Below are 18718 nucleotides of genomic sequence, written 5' to 3' on the forward strand. Positions count from 1 at the left end.
TGTTTCTGAACAGCACTCACACATGAAATATGAGCAGTTTTTGTGATCTATGTTACTATAAAAGTGGGTAGCAAGGTTTCATTATGTAGGAACAATTTTGTAGCACTGTGCATCACAGCCTTACCTGTGGATACAAATTATGTAGACTGGGTTTAATAAATTAAATATTTATAAGTAAATATTGGGCTTTTGGCATGTTATCAACCAGAAAAAAAGAATAAATGTCAGCAAGTAGATTCTCAACAGTAGTGTGAATGTATCAAAAGTAACTGTATAAATATATAAACATGTTATCAGAGAGTGAACATACTGTCAGTTTGCATTTAAATATTAAACAGATTTCATTACCTGTGTTGCGAAGCTGATGGGAGGGGCATATAGTGTCACAAAATTATAGACACTGACATTCATACTCCTACTGCTAGTACAATCACAGTTAATGTCAAATTTTGTTGTGTCTTGAACTCAGTATGTTCTGAAGTCTTCCCACCATGGACCTTGATGTTGGTGGGGAGGCTTGCGTGCCACAACAATACATATAGCCGTACCGTAGGTACAACCACAGCGGAGGGGTATCTGTTGAGAGGCCAGACAAATGTGTGGTTCCTGGAGAGGGGCTCCAGCCTTTTCAGTAGTTGCAGGGGCAACAGCCTGGATGATTGACTGATCTGGCCTTGTAACACTAACCAAAACGGCCTTGCTGTTAAGGTACTGCGAACAACTGAAAGCAAGGGGAAACTACAGCCGTAATTTTTCCTGAGGGCATGCAGCTTTACTGTATGGTTAAATGATGATGGCGTCCTCTTGGGTAAAATATTACGGAGGTAAAATAGTCCCCCATTGGGATCTCCGGGTGGGGACTACTCAAGAGGATGTCGTTATCAGGAGAAAGAAAACTGGCATTCTACGGATCAGAGTGTGGAATTTCAGATCCCTTAATTGGGCAGGTAGGTTAGAAAATTTAAAAAGGGAAATGGATAAGTTAAAGTTAGATATAGTGGGAATTAGTGAGGTTCGATGGCAGGAGGAACAAGACTTCTGGTCAGGTGAATACAGGGTTATAAATACTAAATCAAATAGGGGTAATGCAGGAGTAGGTTTAATAATGAATAAAAAATAGGAGTGCGGGTAAGCTGCTACAAACAGCATAGTGAACATATTACAGTGGCCAAGATAGACACGAAGCCCACGCCTACTACAGTAGTACAAGTTTATATGCCAACTAGCTCTGCAGATGATGAAGAAATTGATGAAATGTATGATGAGATAAAAGAAATTATTCAGGTAGTGAAGGGAGACGAACATTTAATAGTCGTGGGTGACTGGAATTCGACAGTAGAAAAAGGGAGAGAAGGAAACATAGTAGATGAATATGGATTGGGGCTAAGAAATGAAAGAGGAAGCTGTCTGGTAGAATGTTGCACAGAGCATAACTTAATCATAGCTACTAACACTTGGTTCAAGAATCATAAAAGAAGGTTGTATACATGGAAGAATCCTGCAGATACTAAAAGGTATCAGATAGATTATATAATGGTAAGAGAGAGATTTAGGAACCAGGTTTTAAATTGTAGGACATTTCCAGGGGCAGATATAGACTCCGACCACAATCTATTGGTTATGAACTGTAGATTAAAACTAAAGAAAGTACAAAAAGGTGGTAATTTCAGGAGATGGGACCTGGATAAACTGACTAAACCAGAGATTGCACAGAGTTTCAGGGAGAGCATAAGGGAACAATTGACAGGAATGGGGGAAAGAAATACAGTAGAAGAAGAATGGGTAGCTCTGAGGGATGAAGTAGTGAAGGCAGCAGAGGATCAAGTAGGTAAAAAGACGAGGGCTAGTAGAAATCCTTGGGTAACAGAAGAAATATTGAATTTAATTGATGAAAGGAGAAAATATAAAAATGCAGTAAATGAAAGAGGCAAAAAGGAATACAAACATCTCAAAAATGAGATCGACAGGAAGTGCAAAATGGCTAAGCAGGGATGGCTAGAGGACAAATATAAGGATGTAGAGGCTTATCTCAATAGGGGTAAGATAGATACAGCCTACAGGAAAATTAAAGAGTCCTTTAGGGGAAAAAAAAAAAGAGCCACTTGTATGAATATCAAGAGCTCAGATAGAGGCCCAGTTCTTAGCAAAGAGGGGAAAGCAGAAAGGTTGAAGGAGTATATAGAGGACCTATACAAGGGTGATTTACTTGAGAACAATATTATGGGAATGGAAGAAGATGAAAATGAAATGGGAGATACGATACTGCGTGAAGAGTTTGATAGAGCAATGAAAGACCTGAGTCGAAACAAGGCCCCGGGAGTAGACAACATTCCATTAGAACTACTGACGGCCTTGGGAGAGCCAGTCCTGACAAAACTCTACCATCTGGAGAGCAAGATGTATGAGACAGGTAAAATGCCCTCAGACTTCAAGAAGAATATTATAATTCCAATCCCAAAGAAAGCAGGTGTTGACAGATGTGAAAATTACTGAACTATCAGTTTAATAAGTCACAGCTGCAAAATACTTACGCGAATTATATACAGACGAGTGGAAAAATGTTGGAACACATGAGGCAATACTACCTTACGACTTATCTTAGAAGAAAGATTACGGAAAGGCAAATCTACGTTTCTAGCTCTTGTAGACTTAGAGAAAGCTTTTGACAATATTCACTGGAATACTCTCTTTCAAATTCTAAAGGTGGCAGGGGTAAAATACAGGGAGCGAAAAGCTATTTATAAATTTTACAGAAACCAGATGGCAGTTATAAGAGTTGAGGGGCATGAAAGGGAAGCAGTGGTTGGGAAGGAGGTGAGACAGGGTTGTAGCCTCTCCCCAGTGTTATTCAATCTGTATATTGAGCAAGCAGTAAAGGAAACAAAAGAAAAATTTGGAGTAGGTATTAAAATCCAAGGAGAAGAAATAAAAACTTTGAGGTTTGCCGATGACATTGTAATTCTATCAGAGACGGCAAAGGACTTGGAAGAGCAGTTGAACGGAATGGACAGTGTCTTGAAAGGAGGATATAAGATGAACGTCAACAAAAGCAAAACGAGGATAATGGAATGTAGTCGAATTCAGTCGGTTGATGCTGAGGTAATAAGATTAGGAAATAAGACACTTAAAGTAGTAAAGGAATTTTGCTATTTGGGGAGCAAAATAACTGATAATGGTCGAAGTAGAGAGGATATAAAATGTAGACTGGCAATGGCAACGAAAGCATTTCTGAAGAAGAGAAATTTTTTACATCGAGTATAGATTTAAATGTCAGGAAGTCGTTCCTGAAAGTATTTGTATGGAGTGTAGCCATGTATGGAAGTGAAACATGGACAATACATAGTTTGGACAAGAAGAGAATAGAAGCTTTTGAAATGTGGTGATAGAGAATAATGTTGAAGATTAGGTGGGTAGATCATGTAACTAACGAGGACGTATTGAATAGGATTGGGGGGCAGAGGGGTATGTGTCACAACTTGACTAGAAGAAGGGATCGGTTGGTAGGACATGTCCTGAGGCATCAAGGGATCACAAATTTAGCATTGGAGGGCAGCGTGGAGGGTAAATATCATAGAGGGGGACCAAGAAATGAAGAAACTAAGAAGATTCAGAAGGATGTAGGTTGCGGTAGGTACTGGGAGATGAAGGAGCTTGCACAGGATAGATTAGCATGGAGAGCTGCATCAAACCAGAGTCAGGACTGAAGACAACAACAACAACAACAACAACAACAACAACATGTTCTGAAGTTAATACATTTTGTACTTTAATGCACTACAATTTTAATACATTTATTTTCACACAAATACTGATTTGGTGACTTTAATTTATTTGTTTTTTCCCTGTGGTCACTGAAGTCTACCTACTACGAGTCAACTGGTCACTATTATGCCTGTCACTCTGGTCAAAGATCTTATGATGATGAGCCTGTGCTCCATAGCTGTAGCTTTTGTTAATATCTTTTGTTCCGGAAAAGAAAAATTTTGGTCATGACGGATACCACTCAGTACTGAAGTGTGTGGCAGTCAGTCTCTCTCTCTCTCTCTCTCTCTCTCTCTCTCTCACTCTCTCTCTCTCTCTCTCTCTCTCTCTCTCTCTCTCTCTAATACAAATATACACAATTTCAGCATTAAACTATCAGTTTCAGCTGTCACTGAATTTGTTCAATGCTTTTAATAGTAACATTTTATTAAACAATAAAAACGAAATGCCATAGACTACAGACCTCTGGTACAATATGGTACTGTCAATACTTCTTCATATCTGTAGATATATTAGTCACATAAATTTTTTTGTTGTGCACGAAATTTTAAATGGTATTAAAATTCAAATTTTGTAAACGATCTTATCACAGATGCACAGCATCTCAACTACAAATACTAATGTCTGCATTTTTAAATTTTGTTTCAATATGTCAGTGTATGTGAAACAGCATATGAATAGTTAGTTACATGTGCACAACGGTATTAGCCTTTATACACATGACACTTGACACTCATACCTATTGACAATGTGGTTTTCTCAAAGTTCTCGGGTGTAAGCTATTGTTTTCTTCTAATGGTATGACATCACTGAAACTCGTACATTTTAATTTTGACAAAAGCTGTGTAGTTTCACTTTTAACTTATTATCTTTACTGTTTATCTTTTAGATCTTAAGATGGCTGATTATGGCCAAAACCGGTAAGATCTTGTTGAAATTGTATGTGATTGTTCCAGAAAATAAACAATTTCTTTGAAAAATGTTAATATTTATCTATCAGGAAAATAATGTGACTTAATTTTACACCACAGTCATAACAAAGATTACCACCAAACCAACTAATCAATTAAAAACACTGCAATTTCATTCACCTCTTGAGATGATTACTGTATGTGGAAAACGCCAAGTTACATTGTGGATTGGAATCCACATTAAATTATACGACAAACTGCAACTGGCTGGGTTAATCAGATCAAACTGCAGAGGAAGGCAGAGGTATATCATATCACCTCTAACAGGACAAGGCCTAATAAAGCACTGGGATACTCACAGCAACCTTTGGGTTGAGGATTTCTTTACTTTATATGGAAAATATTTTTTGAATAGCTATGTTCACCTACATTCGTAACTAGTGATGTTCTAGCAAATAAAACAGTCACAAAAATGTAAAATGTATTTCCCACACTGTTCCACCACAAAGATGAAGAAATTTAACCAATTTTAGCACCATTTCCCAAAATATTTGTGATGAAAAACTGTTATATTAGGAAACCAAATTAATCAAACAAACAGTAAATGGGTTTCTGAAACACATAACAAAACACCAACAGCTTATTAGAAATACCAATGAAGAACTGAAGTATGAATTGAAGCCCAAATGATGTACAATATGTCTAGCTTCAACGAAATATGACTTTTTTTTAAGTACCTTTGACGGGGAACAGCTCATATTATAAAAACATGAATTGCTATAACAAGGTAACACATTCTTTCTGATTATCTTTCTAAAATGAATATAAATGAATTAGATACAGCTATGAAACTGCATAGGAATTCTCAAGAGATCACTAAAAATAGAGGTTATCAAAAATAGTATGTTTGTGGTGTCGGAGTGTGCTTCCACAAAGGCCAAAGTATATTTGTAAGGGATGTAAAGTGCCAAAGAAGCATACCTGATCACCAATTTGCAGACCATGTGGTCCAGTACGTCCTGGACCTTGTTCTCCCAGCAGTGGCAAATGGTCTCTGTACACTGTTTGCCCTTTTGCATCATTTACAACTTTAAGGTCAGCCTGAAATAAGAATTGTTTAAATTCAGTCCCGTTTCAGCAGATAACCAACAATGTAAGAAATCACTGGCTGCAAGTAATGGTTACTTTAATTAATGTTACTTAAAAACTACAAACTATGATGTAAGTAAGAAAAACTACCAATAAGAAGCATATGAAAAATAAAATGTTCCAGGCACAAGTTTGACATATGTTCTGTGATCTGAAATAGTTTTGTTGTAATTGTATTCGATTACCAATACATCCCAAGAAGTAAAATATGATGAAACCATATTTTCTTGTAGAATGCTCAAATCACACTTGGTTCTACCAATTACAAATTCTCCCATGTTTAAGCACTTTGCCACACCAGTCTGATGTAGCTCTTTGCCATTTCCATTCAGTGACATTCAAAACTACGATCTTATTGACCATAGTCCACAAGCACAACACAGTTCATCAAGCAAACTACATAAAACCTGCAAACTCTTCCTTGAGAACGTGGCTCCCCAGTTCTTAAAGTATAGGCCTGAATACGTCTGTCTGCTAGTGATTTGTGTCCAGCCACTTTCAACCAACTACTGTGCACAACAGCACTGGATTAGCAGTTAATGAATACTGAGTTTTTATTTCACTTTTTGTTTTCATTGTTTGACCTGGAAAGAATTATGACAAGTTATCTGAGCCATAGATATGGCTCACTATCCAATGGGCTCAGCATAAAGCACAAGGCGCAGATATCGTGAGTGTCTTACATCCTCTGTACAACTGTCCTCACTGCCTGAACTTGTGCTACTTGGAAATCTCTCCCTCTGCCCTTGACACCTTCCTCTGCTAGTGACCAAGTGAAAGTTTGAGAACTATACATCGCAAAGTCACAATTAATTACAAAATGGAGCATGAGCTATGTGCAATGGACTAACTGAAGAGAAGCACCTAAGGGCCATAAAAGATTTTAAAAAATACTGTAAAACATCTTATCAAGAAATTCTACCTGTTCATTAAACACTGTGGCAGATTTTAATACGCAACTGTGATTATGCACTGTGCAACAAAATCCTATTATAGAAAAATTGTTAATTTTTCAAGCTTGACTTGCATAATGACATACACTAAAGTAATCGATTTCTTATGACATTATATTGTTATGGTATTCAAGGAGTTACCTACAAATGGTGTAAGAGGTATCTTTATGCTAGCAACAGAAGGTGGAAATATATAACAAAAACAAAGAATTCTTCACAGCTTATATGAAGGCTAATGACTGTGTCTCTCAAACCGAAATTTAGGGCATTTACTATCCTTAATAATTAGAAATGATTGACCATTTCCCCTCCAGCACCAGAGGCACTGATTTTCGTGTATAGTGCCAGCCTTTTTATAAATTTATACAATTGTTGTTTTAAGGGAATGTATTGATGCTACAGTGTTCATCTTTCGCATGCTACTGTAAGAGGTTTCATCAAACCAGTGGTGTGCACAATCTGTGTCTACTGCACTTACATAGATAAGCGATTTCTGGTATTTCCTTAGTGTCTGAGCTAAATCATGTGTCAGATTTGTCCAAAACCTTAGGTACTAAAACTTCACACAAAAATTAAACACATCTTTAATGTGAACTGTGTCAAAACTTGAGTATGTGTAGTGATATATCATTGATTTTTGAATGCTGAGTGCTACAAAAAATGTATTTCATGCTACAGCATCAGTTGTAATCTATACCTGTGTTTCATACTTGGAATGCAGTCCCAGAATTGCGCATTCAGCCACGACAATGTAGTTGCAAAAGTGTGTGTGTGTGTGTGTGTGTGTGTGTGTGTGTGTGTGTGTGTGTGTGTGTGCGAGCGCGCATGTGCAAGCATATGTAGGTGCACTCCAGCTCATTATAGGTTTACAAAAGTTATTTAAGTTACAATTCTTCTTTGTCTACCAGTTGACGACTCAATGCTTATACTATCTGTTGAGTTGTCACCTTTTCTCCTAAGTTATTTATATTAACAGACACATATTTTTGAGAAGTTTGGAAGTCACTAGCCATGGAATTCACTACTGCTGTGCATGAGATTTTCTGTAGCAAACTGGTGTTTGTAGGTTATAGTTATTGTACTGTATATAATAACTATCATATTATGACATCTCTTTATTTGGCATTAAGTGATTCCTTTGTTAAAGGGAACTGTTACAACTTGTTGTTCAACAGATCTAGAAATTAAAAGATAATAAATTTAGTTTAAAGTTCTTTCTTTTATTGTTCTGTAAAAAACTGCACAAGCACAAAGCAATCCCACTGCACTTGCAGGTGTCTACAGAGACTTGGCAGTGAACAAAGGCATGCAGAGTTATTTGGCAAGGAATCCATCATCATTGCAACAAGGTTGCTCAAACATGTCCAATCTCCTGTGTACCAGCTGGCCTTTCACAGCTGTGACTTCTGAAATGCTGGAACATGCCGACACTCTCATTCAAGGTGATCAATAGATCACAATGAAACACCTCACTTCACAACTGGACATCTCCTGTTGGTAGTGCTGAGACACTCTTCCACCATTTGGGCTACTCAAAGGTGTGTGCTCGCTGAGTTCTTTGCCATCCAATGGAAGACGATAAAAAGCAACAAAGAACCATGTGTGCAGAGTTGCTTGTTACAAGGCTGATTGTGACAATTTTTTTTTTTCAAACATTGTCACAAGCAATGGAACATGGGTTCCTCACTTCAAACCAGAAACAAAACAACAATCCATGGCGTGGTGCCATACCACCTCTTATCCAAAGATAAAAGTTCAAAGCCACACCCTCATCTGGCAAAGTCATGGCAATGGTCTTCTGGGACAATGAAGCGGTTATTCTGTTTGACATCCTCCTCATGGTGCAACAATCAACTCTGAAGTGTATTGTGTGGCATTTAGGAAACTGAAGAAACGACTTCAGCATGTTCGTCACCACAAAAATACAAATGAATTTCTCATTCTCCATGAGAATACAAGGCCTCACAGAACTCTGTGTATCTGAGAGGAGCTCACAAAACTTCATTAGATTGCTCTTCTTCATCCACTCTACAGCCCAGATCTTATACCTTCTGACTTCCATTTGTTTGGCCCAATGGAGGATGCACTCCACAGGAACGGGTGTGTGGATGAAGGGGGTGTTGATGCAGCAAGACGTCGGCTCTGATGTTGACCAGTAGAGTGGTGCCATGTGAGCAAATAAGCCCTCCCAGTATGGTGGTGTCAAGCCTTCACATTGAACAGAGATTATGTTTAAAAATAGGATTTTTTAGCTAAATGAATTGGAATAATATGGTGCATTGGAATCCTGAAAAAAATCAACCTGATTTCAGAAACACAGGGCATTGCATTGCTTATTGAATGCTCCTTATAACTGCTGTTTATAAACAGCTGGAAATCACCCTCACACTACTCTGTATGGATGTGTTGGAGCACTGCTGAATGACATGTACCAGAGATACAACAGTTACTATCTTCTCCTGGGGTAACTGTCTCCTCTATAAAAAGTACAGGATCTATACCAACTGGTTCACTTGACTATGAGCGGTTTATAAGTTTTACATCTAGAGGTACAGTAGAGAGAAGGCAGAGAGCACAAATAACTCAGGGTATATTATCCAATTCTATAATCAAGAAATTCAATATACTGTCTTCCATTAAAACTGAAACTAGACCAGTGAGACTAACTTCAACGACTGGGAAATCTGCTGTGTCCTGTGTGAAGAGAAGGCAGACAAAGAAGTGTGGGGTTCATCAATCAACGGCAATTCAGATGTATGGCAAATACTGGTACCCCTTAGGGAAATGGTAGAAATGAATGGAAAAGATCACCTTGTGCACTCAGTTTGTATGAATGGAAGCCTCATTATACATGTTGCAGAGGCTGTTCTGACAATCACTGAGAAATCAGGGTGCAACCAACGGCAGACCATGATGCATACTGGAAGAAACAATGACTGTCATCTGGAATGCTGGGACATAGTTGGGTTATTCCAGCAACTGGCAGAGAAATTTGAAAAGATCTGCCCCGTTCAAGGGATTTCAACAAAAGTCTCAATATGCAACACTGTCCCCAGAAATGATTGCGGTACCCTAGTTAAGATTAGAGTGAATGGCTGTACAAGAGACTTCAAGGATTCAGTGACAATCTAGGCGACAATCCTAGAGTTGCGCCATGGGGTTGAGAACTGTAGGGGCCTTCGGTCAAGTGTGCAGTATACATCAGAGGCTGTTGTTATACAGGTAGCTGACTGTATGATTACTTGCAAAATATTCGAGCAACTCATCACAGAATATTGCTCAAGTGTGTGGGACCCATACGAAATATGACTGACTATGGACAATAACCATATACAATGAAGGGCTGCATGAATGGTCCCAGATTTGTTTGACACATGGGAGAGCAACAGATATATAGTGTCTAAACTGAACTGGCAGACAAGTGAAATAGAACCAAGTCATTCCAAGAAAGCCTGTTCACAAAGTTTGATGAATCAGTTTTAAGTGAAGAAGCTGGGAATAATACAACCACCTATGTTTCATAATTTTATGTAACATTGTCGGAGAACAACAATGTTATTGTGAAAAAATATTTAAAAGCAGTCTTGATAGCAGCCATTGTTAACTTCTGACTGGTTTTCGCCTTTTAATTATGGGCCATCATCAGAGTTTGCACCACCATCACCATCATCCAGATGGTGTAAACTCAGATGATGGCCCGTAATTAAAACGCCGAAACCAGTCAAAAGTTAACATCGGCTGCATTCAAGACCGTTTTTAAATAATTTCACCTACATTTCATTCCCACAGGAATTGTGAAAACAAGATTAGAATAGCTATAGCGTACACAGTGGCATTTAAGGAACCATTCTTCTTGCACTACATACATTACAGCAATGGGAAGAAGGCCAAAAAAATTGGTGCAGTGGGATTTTCCCTCTGCTATGTGGATCATCACTGACAAAATCAATTTATCAGTTACATTTCCATCTATTTGAACCCAATAGTTGTTTGGAAAAAATGTCCTTTTGACACACTGCCTGCTATATGTGAATGGTTGACCACTTAATAATAGCACAGGGGTCAAGCTATCTACTCCAGAGATTAGTAACTTTTCCTTCCTAACACTTCCGATAGGAGACCTGACACTTAACAGAATCACAAACTGTGTGTTACACTGCTACTGTTGGTGGGTAGGTCTCATGTCCAGCTGAAGGTGGCCTTTATGATAGCATATGAAACACATGTAGTTCAAATATGTTGTATAGTTCAAATATGTTGTACTGAAAGTGATACTCCACATGTGTCACATACTGATGAGTCATTTCGCCCAAGGAAGAAACTGTGTGTCGATAGACTATGCCCTCTATGTAACCTGGTAAGCATAATTTCATCCCTGGGCTGACAAAGTTCGTCACACATATGTGATCAATTTGACTGGCTACAATTTGTTGTTAACCACATCCAACCACTCATCTTCCCACTATCACATGACCCTTCTGTCTGCCAACGTGATCATAGCATGCAAGCATATGGCACACAAAATATTAAAAAAAAAAATCACCAGCCACATGTTTTCCATATCCTGACATGTCTCAGTACCCAGCAGAATACCCCCTTTGCCTTCATTGTAAGTGTGCTTTAAGCCATCTTATACTGTCTGAATTATTTTTTGTACTACTTACATTATTTTGTGATACCATTTGCAGGCCAGATGAAAAGCTTCCTATTGTGATGGCGTCTTATGTGCTCCAGTGTCTCCGTAACTATGTATGCCTCAAAATCATAATTTGTTAACTATTCCAGGAAGCAAACTTCAAAGAATCTATTAGGTAAGATAGCTAAACAACCGAATGTTTTCTCTTCCTGAGATACATCCATATACATAAGGGTAAAATCTTGTTCCCCCATGAACCATGGACCTTGCTGTTGGCGGGGAGGTTTGCGTGCCTCAACGATACAGATAGCCGTACCGTAGGTGCAACCACAATGGAGGAGTATCTGTTGAGAGGCCAGACAAACATATGGTTCCTGAAGAGGGGCAGCAGCCTTTTCAGTAGTTGCAGGGGCAACAGTCTGGATGATTGACTGATCTGGCCATGTAACACTAACCAGAACAACCTTGCTGTGCTGGTACTGCGAATGGCTGAAAGCAATGGGAAACTACAGCCGTAATTTTTCCCGAGGGCAAGCAGCTTTACTGTATGGTTAAATGATGATTGTGTACTCTTGGGTAAAATATTCCAGAGGTAAAATAGGCCCCATTGCGATCTTCGGGTGAGGACTACTCAAGAGGACGTCGTTATCAGGAGAAAGAAAACTGGCATTCTACGGATCGGAGTGTGGAATGTCAGCTCCCTTAATCAGGCAGGTAGGTTAGAAGATTTAAAAAGGGAAATGGATAAGTTAAAGTTAGATATAGTGGGAATTAGTGAGGTTCGGTGGCAGGAGGAACAAGACTTCTGGTCAGGTGAATACAGGGTTATCAATACTAAATCAAATAGGGGTAATGCAGGAGTAGGTTTAATAATGAATAAAAAAAATAGGAGTGCGGGTAAGCTACTAAAAACAGCATAGTGAACGTATTACAGTGGCCAAGATAGACACGAAGCCCACGCCTACTACAGTAGTACAAGTTTATATGCCAACTAGCTCTACAGACGATGAAGAAATTGATGAAATGTATGCTGAGATAAAAGAAATTATTCAGGTAGTGAAGGGAGATGAACATTTAATAGTCATGGGTGACTGGAATTCGAGCGTAGGAAAAGGGAGAGAAGGAAACATAGTGGGTGAAAATGGATTGGGAGTAAGAAATGAGAGAGGAAGCTGTCTGGTAGAATGTTGCACAGAGCATAACTTAATCATAGCTAACACTTGGTTCAAGAATCATCTATTGGGTATGACCTGTATTTTAAAACTGAAGAAACTGCAAAAAGGTGGGAATTTAAGGAGAAGGGACCTGGATAAACTGACTAAACCAGAGATTGTCCAGAGTTTCAGGGAGAGCATAAGGGAACAATTGACAGGAATGGGGGAAAGAAATACAGTAGAAGAAGAATGGGTAGCTCTGAGGGATGAAGTAGTGAGGGCAGCACAGGATCAAGTAGGTAAAAAGACGAGTGCTAATAGAAATTCTTGGGTAACAGAAGAAATATTGAATGTAATTGATGAAAGGAGAAAATATAAAAATGCAGTAAATGAAGAAGGCAAAAAGGAATACAAACATCTCAAAAATGAGATCGACAGGAAGTGCAAAATGGCTAAGCAGGCATGGCTAGAGGACAAATGTAAGGATGTAGAGGCTTATCTCACTAGGTGTAAGATAGATACTGCCTACAGGAAAATTAAAGAGACCTTTGGAGAAAAGAGAGCCACTTGTATGAATATCAAGAGCTCAGATGTAAACCCAGCGCTAAGCAAAGAAGGGAAAGCAGAAAGGTGAAAGGAGTATATAGAGCGTCTATACAAGTGCGATGTACTTGAGGACACTGAAAGACCTGAGTCGAAACAAATCCCCGAGAGTAGACAACATTCCATTAGAACTATTGACTGCCTTGGAAGAGCCAGTTCTGACAAAACTCTACCATCTGGTGAGCAAGATGTATGAAACAGTCGAAATACCCTCAGACTTCAAGAAGAATATAATAATTCAAATCCCAAAGAAAGCGGGTGTTGACAGATGTGAAAATTACCGAACTATCAGTTTAATAAGTCACAGCTGCAAAATACTTACGTGAATTCTTTACAGACGAATGGAAAAACTGGTAGAAGCCGACCTCGGGGAAGTTCAGTTTGGATTCCGTAGAAATGTTGGAACACGTGAGGCAATCCTGACCCGACGAAGAATGATTAAGGAAAGGCAAACCTATGTTTCTAGCATTTGTGGACTTAGAGAAAGCTTTTGTCAATGTTCACTGGAATACTCTCTTTCAAATTTTAAAGGTGGCAGGGGTAAATACAGGGAGTGAAAGGCTATTTACAATTTGTACAGAAAACAGATGGCATTTATAAGAGTCGAGGGGTATGAGAGGGAAGCAGTGGCTGGGAAGGGAGTGAGGTAGGGTTGTAGCCTCTTCCTGATTTTATTCAATCTGTATATTGAGCAAGCAGTAAAGGAAACAAAAGAAAATTTGGAGTAGGTATTAAAATCCAAGGAGAAGAAATAAAAACTTTGAGGTTTGCCGATGACATTGTAATTCTATCAGAGACAGCAAAGGACTTGGAAGAGCAGTTGAATGGAATGGACAGTGTCTTGAAAGGAGGATATAAGATGAACGTCAACAAAAGCAAAATGAGGATCATGGAATGTAGTCGAATTAAGTCGGGTGATGCTGAGGAAATTACATTAGGAAATGAGACACTTAAAGTAGTAATGGAGTTTTGCTATTTGGAGAGCAAAATAACTGATGATGGTTGAAGTAGAGAGGATATAAAATGTAGACTGGCAATGGCAAGGAAAGCGTTTCTGAAGAAGATAAATTTGTTAACATTGAATATAGAATTAAATGTCAGGAAGTCTTTTCTGAAAGTATTTGTATGGAGTGTAGCCATGTATGGAAGTGAAACATTCACAATAAATAGTTTGGACAAGAAGAGAATAGAAGCTTTCAAAATGTGGTGCTACAGAAGAATGTTGAAGATTATGTGGGTAGATCACGTTACTAATGAGGAGGTATCGAATAGGATTGGGGAGAGGAGAAGTTTGCGGCACAACTTTACCAGAAGAAGGCATCAGTTGGTAGGACATGTTGTGAGGCATCAAAGGATCACCAATTTAGTATTGGAGGGCAGTGTGGAGAGTAAAAATTGTAGAGGGAGACCAAGAAATGGATACACTAAGCAGATTCAGAAGGATGTAGGCTGCAGTAGGTACTGGGAGATGAAGGAGATTGCACAGGATAGAGTAGCATGGAGAGCTGCATCATACCAGTCTCAGGACTGAAGACCACAACAACAACAACATTATCTTGTTAGTCTTAAAACAGATACACATAAAAATTAATAGTTTGCTGATGTATATAAACACACTAACAAACAACATGTCACATGTTAACCAACGGTGTCACCACTGATCATTTTGTATTACGATTCCAAGCACAATCAATATTATAGCTTACTTTAATCACACTGTATTTTGCAACTATATTCATCCCGGATTTTGCATCGTTTGACACTGTATTTTGTGGAGGTCTTGAGCCACAGATTGTAAATATATGAAGGAAGATATATTTATGAACCACTAAGAGCTGCTGATGAAATTATGTATATTTTTTCAATACTACAAAATAGAAAGAAACTTCCACATGGGAAAAATATATTAAAAACAAAGATTCCAAGACTTACCAAGCAGGAAAGCGCCGGTAGACAGGCACAATAAAATAACACACAAACACACACACAAAATTACGAGCTTTCGCAACCAGCGGTTGCTTCGTCAGGAAAGAGGGAAGGAAAAGGAAAGATGAAAGGATGTGGGTTTTAAGGGAGAGGGTAAGGAGTCATTCCAATCCCGGGAGGGGAAAGACTTACCTTAGGGGGAAAAAAGGATAGGTATATACTCGTGCATGCGCGCCACACACACACACACACACACACACACACACACAACCACACACACACACACATCCATAGATATACCAGTGTGTGTGTGTGTGTGTGTGTGTGTGTGTGTGTGTGTGTGTGTGTGTGTGTGTGTGTGTGTGTGTGTGTGTGGCGCGCGCGCTCGAGTATATACCTATCCTTTTTCCCCCCTAAGGTAAGTCTTTCCGCTCTCGGGATTGGAATGACTCCTTACCCTCTCCCGTAAAACCCACATCCTTTCATCTTTCCTTTTCCTTCCCTCTTTGCTGACGAAGCAACCGCCAGTTGCGAAAGATCGTAATTTTGTGTGTGTGTTTGTGTGTTATTTTATTGTGCCTGTCTACTGGCGCATTCCCGCTTGCTAAGTCTTGGAATCTTTGTTTTTAATATATTATTCAAAACTACCTTTGATCAACTGTTCACTGGGTAACATTAAAATATTTTTTGCCAGTAATGTATCATTCCTTTTATGGCATTTAAAAATAAAATAAAAAACACTCCTGTATCACTGAAATTAAGTATGTAGAGTGCATCCCACACATCGACAATGAACTTGAATACAGACAGTGTACTAAGATTATTTAACTGTATTACTACATTTCACTGTTGACTGCAGTTTCAGTGACACAAGCATGGCATTTTTAACACATCTGTTAGAAACTATACAATACAGTCTAATGAAAATAATTTTATGTCTCAGCAACTGGCTCATCAAAACTGGTAATGAATAAAGGTTCATTTCATCAGCAGCTTTTGGTGGTACTTAAATATTACTTCCTTTAATTATTTTAATTAAATGTGATAATGATTGAAGCAAAAGAAATGGATTAAAATTTGTGCTGCAGCCAGGACTCAAACCTGGGTCTTCTTGCTTGCTAGGCAGAAATCCTAACCATTATATCACTACAGCACGATGGTTCACATTACTGCACGAACTACCCAAGTTGAATGCCCTCCCCAACATAAACTCCAATTCACATCTTCTGTTTATTTTCCCTTACATTGTCACTACTGCCAGGGCTCTCCAGCATTGGAATAGCACTCCAGCATTGGACGTAATGGGAAAGTCTGGTAACCGTATGTTTGTGATAACCAATTCAACGTTGCCACCCTAATTTGTGGCACTCTCAGGACCTGTTTTTAATGCATAAGAATGTGAGACCCCATACTGCTTTATCTCTTACTGATTATCTGGCCAGACATTCTGTTATTGCCACCCCACATCTGCCATATTCAACTAACCTCTCACCTTGGGATTTTTTTCTTATTTCCGTAAGTGAAAAGGCAAAATTTTCCAGCTTGCTTGCCAAGATCTTGGCAACTGTGTATAGACAGCCAAGGAGACTACTTTGTTAGGCACTAGGATCATTACTTGGCAAATGCAATTTTCTATTTTTTTAAACCCCTGTCCTGGAACTTTTATGACAAAAGTAGTACTTTGGCCATGAGCTGGTACTTAAATATTTATGTCAGTGTTAAGATTCTGAGACTGTTGGAACTTATGGTTATTTGTACTGCTTTTGGTGACAGACTCAGCAGAGACTTTAACATCTCATGTGGATTGTAGGACTGTGCTGTGAGAGATTAAAATGTATTTTGTAGACACTTCAGTGAAGTTAAGGTGCTGCAAGACTTTGGATTTACACACTAGTTACATAAATAAGGGCTTACTGAAATCTGCTGAGTTTCATATATGCAAGCATTTACTATAATGGTTATATTTCATATGTTTAATTAGTTCTCTATTTATATCTGCTATTTGTTCCTTTGTAAGCCCGTTATTCAAAAGTTTCTTCAGTGTGAATGGAAAATAAAAATTTAATTTATTGTATTAAAACATTTTTGGTGTTGGCAACCATCAGTGATCTTTCTGGTTTCATTTGTTATATGAATCTGTAAATCTGCAAACCTGCTTTACTTATTGTTTCAAGCACATTATCACTTGTGAAACTTCTCGCATTTTTAACTGTAAAAGCTGTAAGGCAAGGATGTACAAATGTGCACCCTGCCTCCAAAAGTATACGAACTAACAGGATAATCCGACATCCCTTAATAGATTGCTGGTCACTCTTTTGAAAAAGGGAGACTAAGTACCAAAAAAATAATTAGGAGGGACCTTACAACATACAATGCGGTCAAAAGTTATCAAGATGCAAAATGAATATTAACAAAATATTAAATTATTCACAAAGATTTTAATACAGTTTATTACTATGTCTGAAAACCACAGCTGACCTGTGAAGAGATGTACCAACTACATGTAATTATTAGTTTTCATTTTCATTCATATTAAATCTATGTTTACCATTCCCTCAAATCCGACACGGTACAAATTTTTTGCACCATTGTCCCAAATAACATAGGCTGCAGAGCGAGGACTGGCTGCTGACCAATCTTGTATTTCATTTACTTTTCCTCGTCTGCCATTGCCTCCATCCTGATCTTCCCATTGCCAGTCTACGCCACGTACAACTCGTGCTCCTGGAAATATTCCACGTATTCCAACCTTCTTGCTTTTACGTCTTGGTTCCAGCAAAACCCTAGAAAACATCAGTAGTAGATTCTTGATTTCTTATGTAATGCAAACTTTTATTTCAGGGAAAGCAGGAGAGGCTTTTCATTAACAGAAAATAAAGTGCAAACAATAAAAAAATCTTGCAATATCCAAGTGATTGGGGCTAGTGGTAAAGGTCCTGAAGAATAAAGGTGAAATAACCATGGAGATCAATGCTGCATGGGATCAATGGAGTTGTAATTCATGTTTTAGATTTTAAAAGTTGAAAGGGTTTCCTCAATCTGACTAGCAAATCTTTGTCCTTCGGGGGGGTGTAAAAAAAAAAAAAAAAAAAAAAAAAAAAAAAAAAAAAAAAAAAAAAAAAAAAAAAATTTAAATATGCAATGAACCTTTTTACAGTGGTAGTTCCTCAAACAGACGTAAGTGCATAATTGTTAAGCCACTTTGTAAAATGGATTTAAAACAGCAAAGAACCACTAAACCAATTAACAGGTGTCAGATGTAGCAAAAATTTTCAAATCAATTTCAAGAAAATTTAATGATACATATCAGAAGCAAAACATTCTACAGAGCAAAATGGTTTGGATTTCAAAATGGTTAGAGAATTGAACAGGCTATGTCCACACTCTCAGATATGAAAATAGAATCAATAAATTAAGACCCACTACCACTATGAATGTCTGTGAGAATAACTACTCCTCCTCTAATGTGTCAGAATATTTAGACTCAAGACTGACAATTTCAGTTAAGACTAATATTTATATTGTAGAGGTTTTAACTTGCCCGGCACCTACACAGCAAATATACTTCTCTTAAATCAGCAAAATAACACATATGCTTTGTATGAATTAATAGGTAGAACCAGC

General features: G+C 38.2%; 1 protein-coding gene across 1 annotated transcript in view; it reads right to left on the reverse strand.

The window, feature by feature from the left end:
• LOC126272070 (E3 ubiquitin-protein ligase MIB1) overlaps positions 1-18718 on the reverse strand; it is a 1610869-nt gene that overhangs the window by 1567155 nt on the left and 24996 nt on the right. The window contains exons 4-5 of the mRNA XM_049974615.1: positions 17643-17877; positions 5655-5774 (exon numbers count right to left, since the gene is read on the reverse strand). Of these exons, the coding sequence (XP_049830572.1) occupies positions 5655-5774; positions 17643-17877 (355 nt within the window). The remainder of the gene's footprint in view (positions 1-5654; positions 5775-17642; positions 17878-18718) is intronic.

The sequence above is a fragment of the Schistocerca gregaria genome, chromosome 5 (assembly GCF_023897955.1).
Source record: "Schistocerca gregaria isolate iqSchGreg1 chromosome 5, iqSchGreg1.2, whole genome shotgun sequence".
NCBI lineage: Eukaryota > Metazoa > Arthropoda > Insecta > Orthoptera > Acrididae > Schistocerca > Schistocerca gregaria.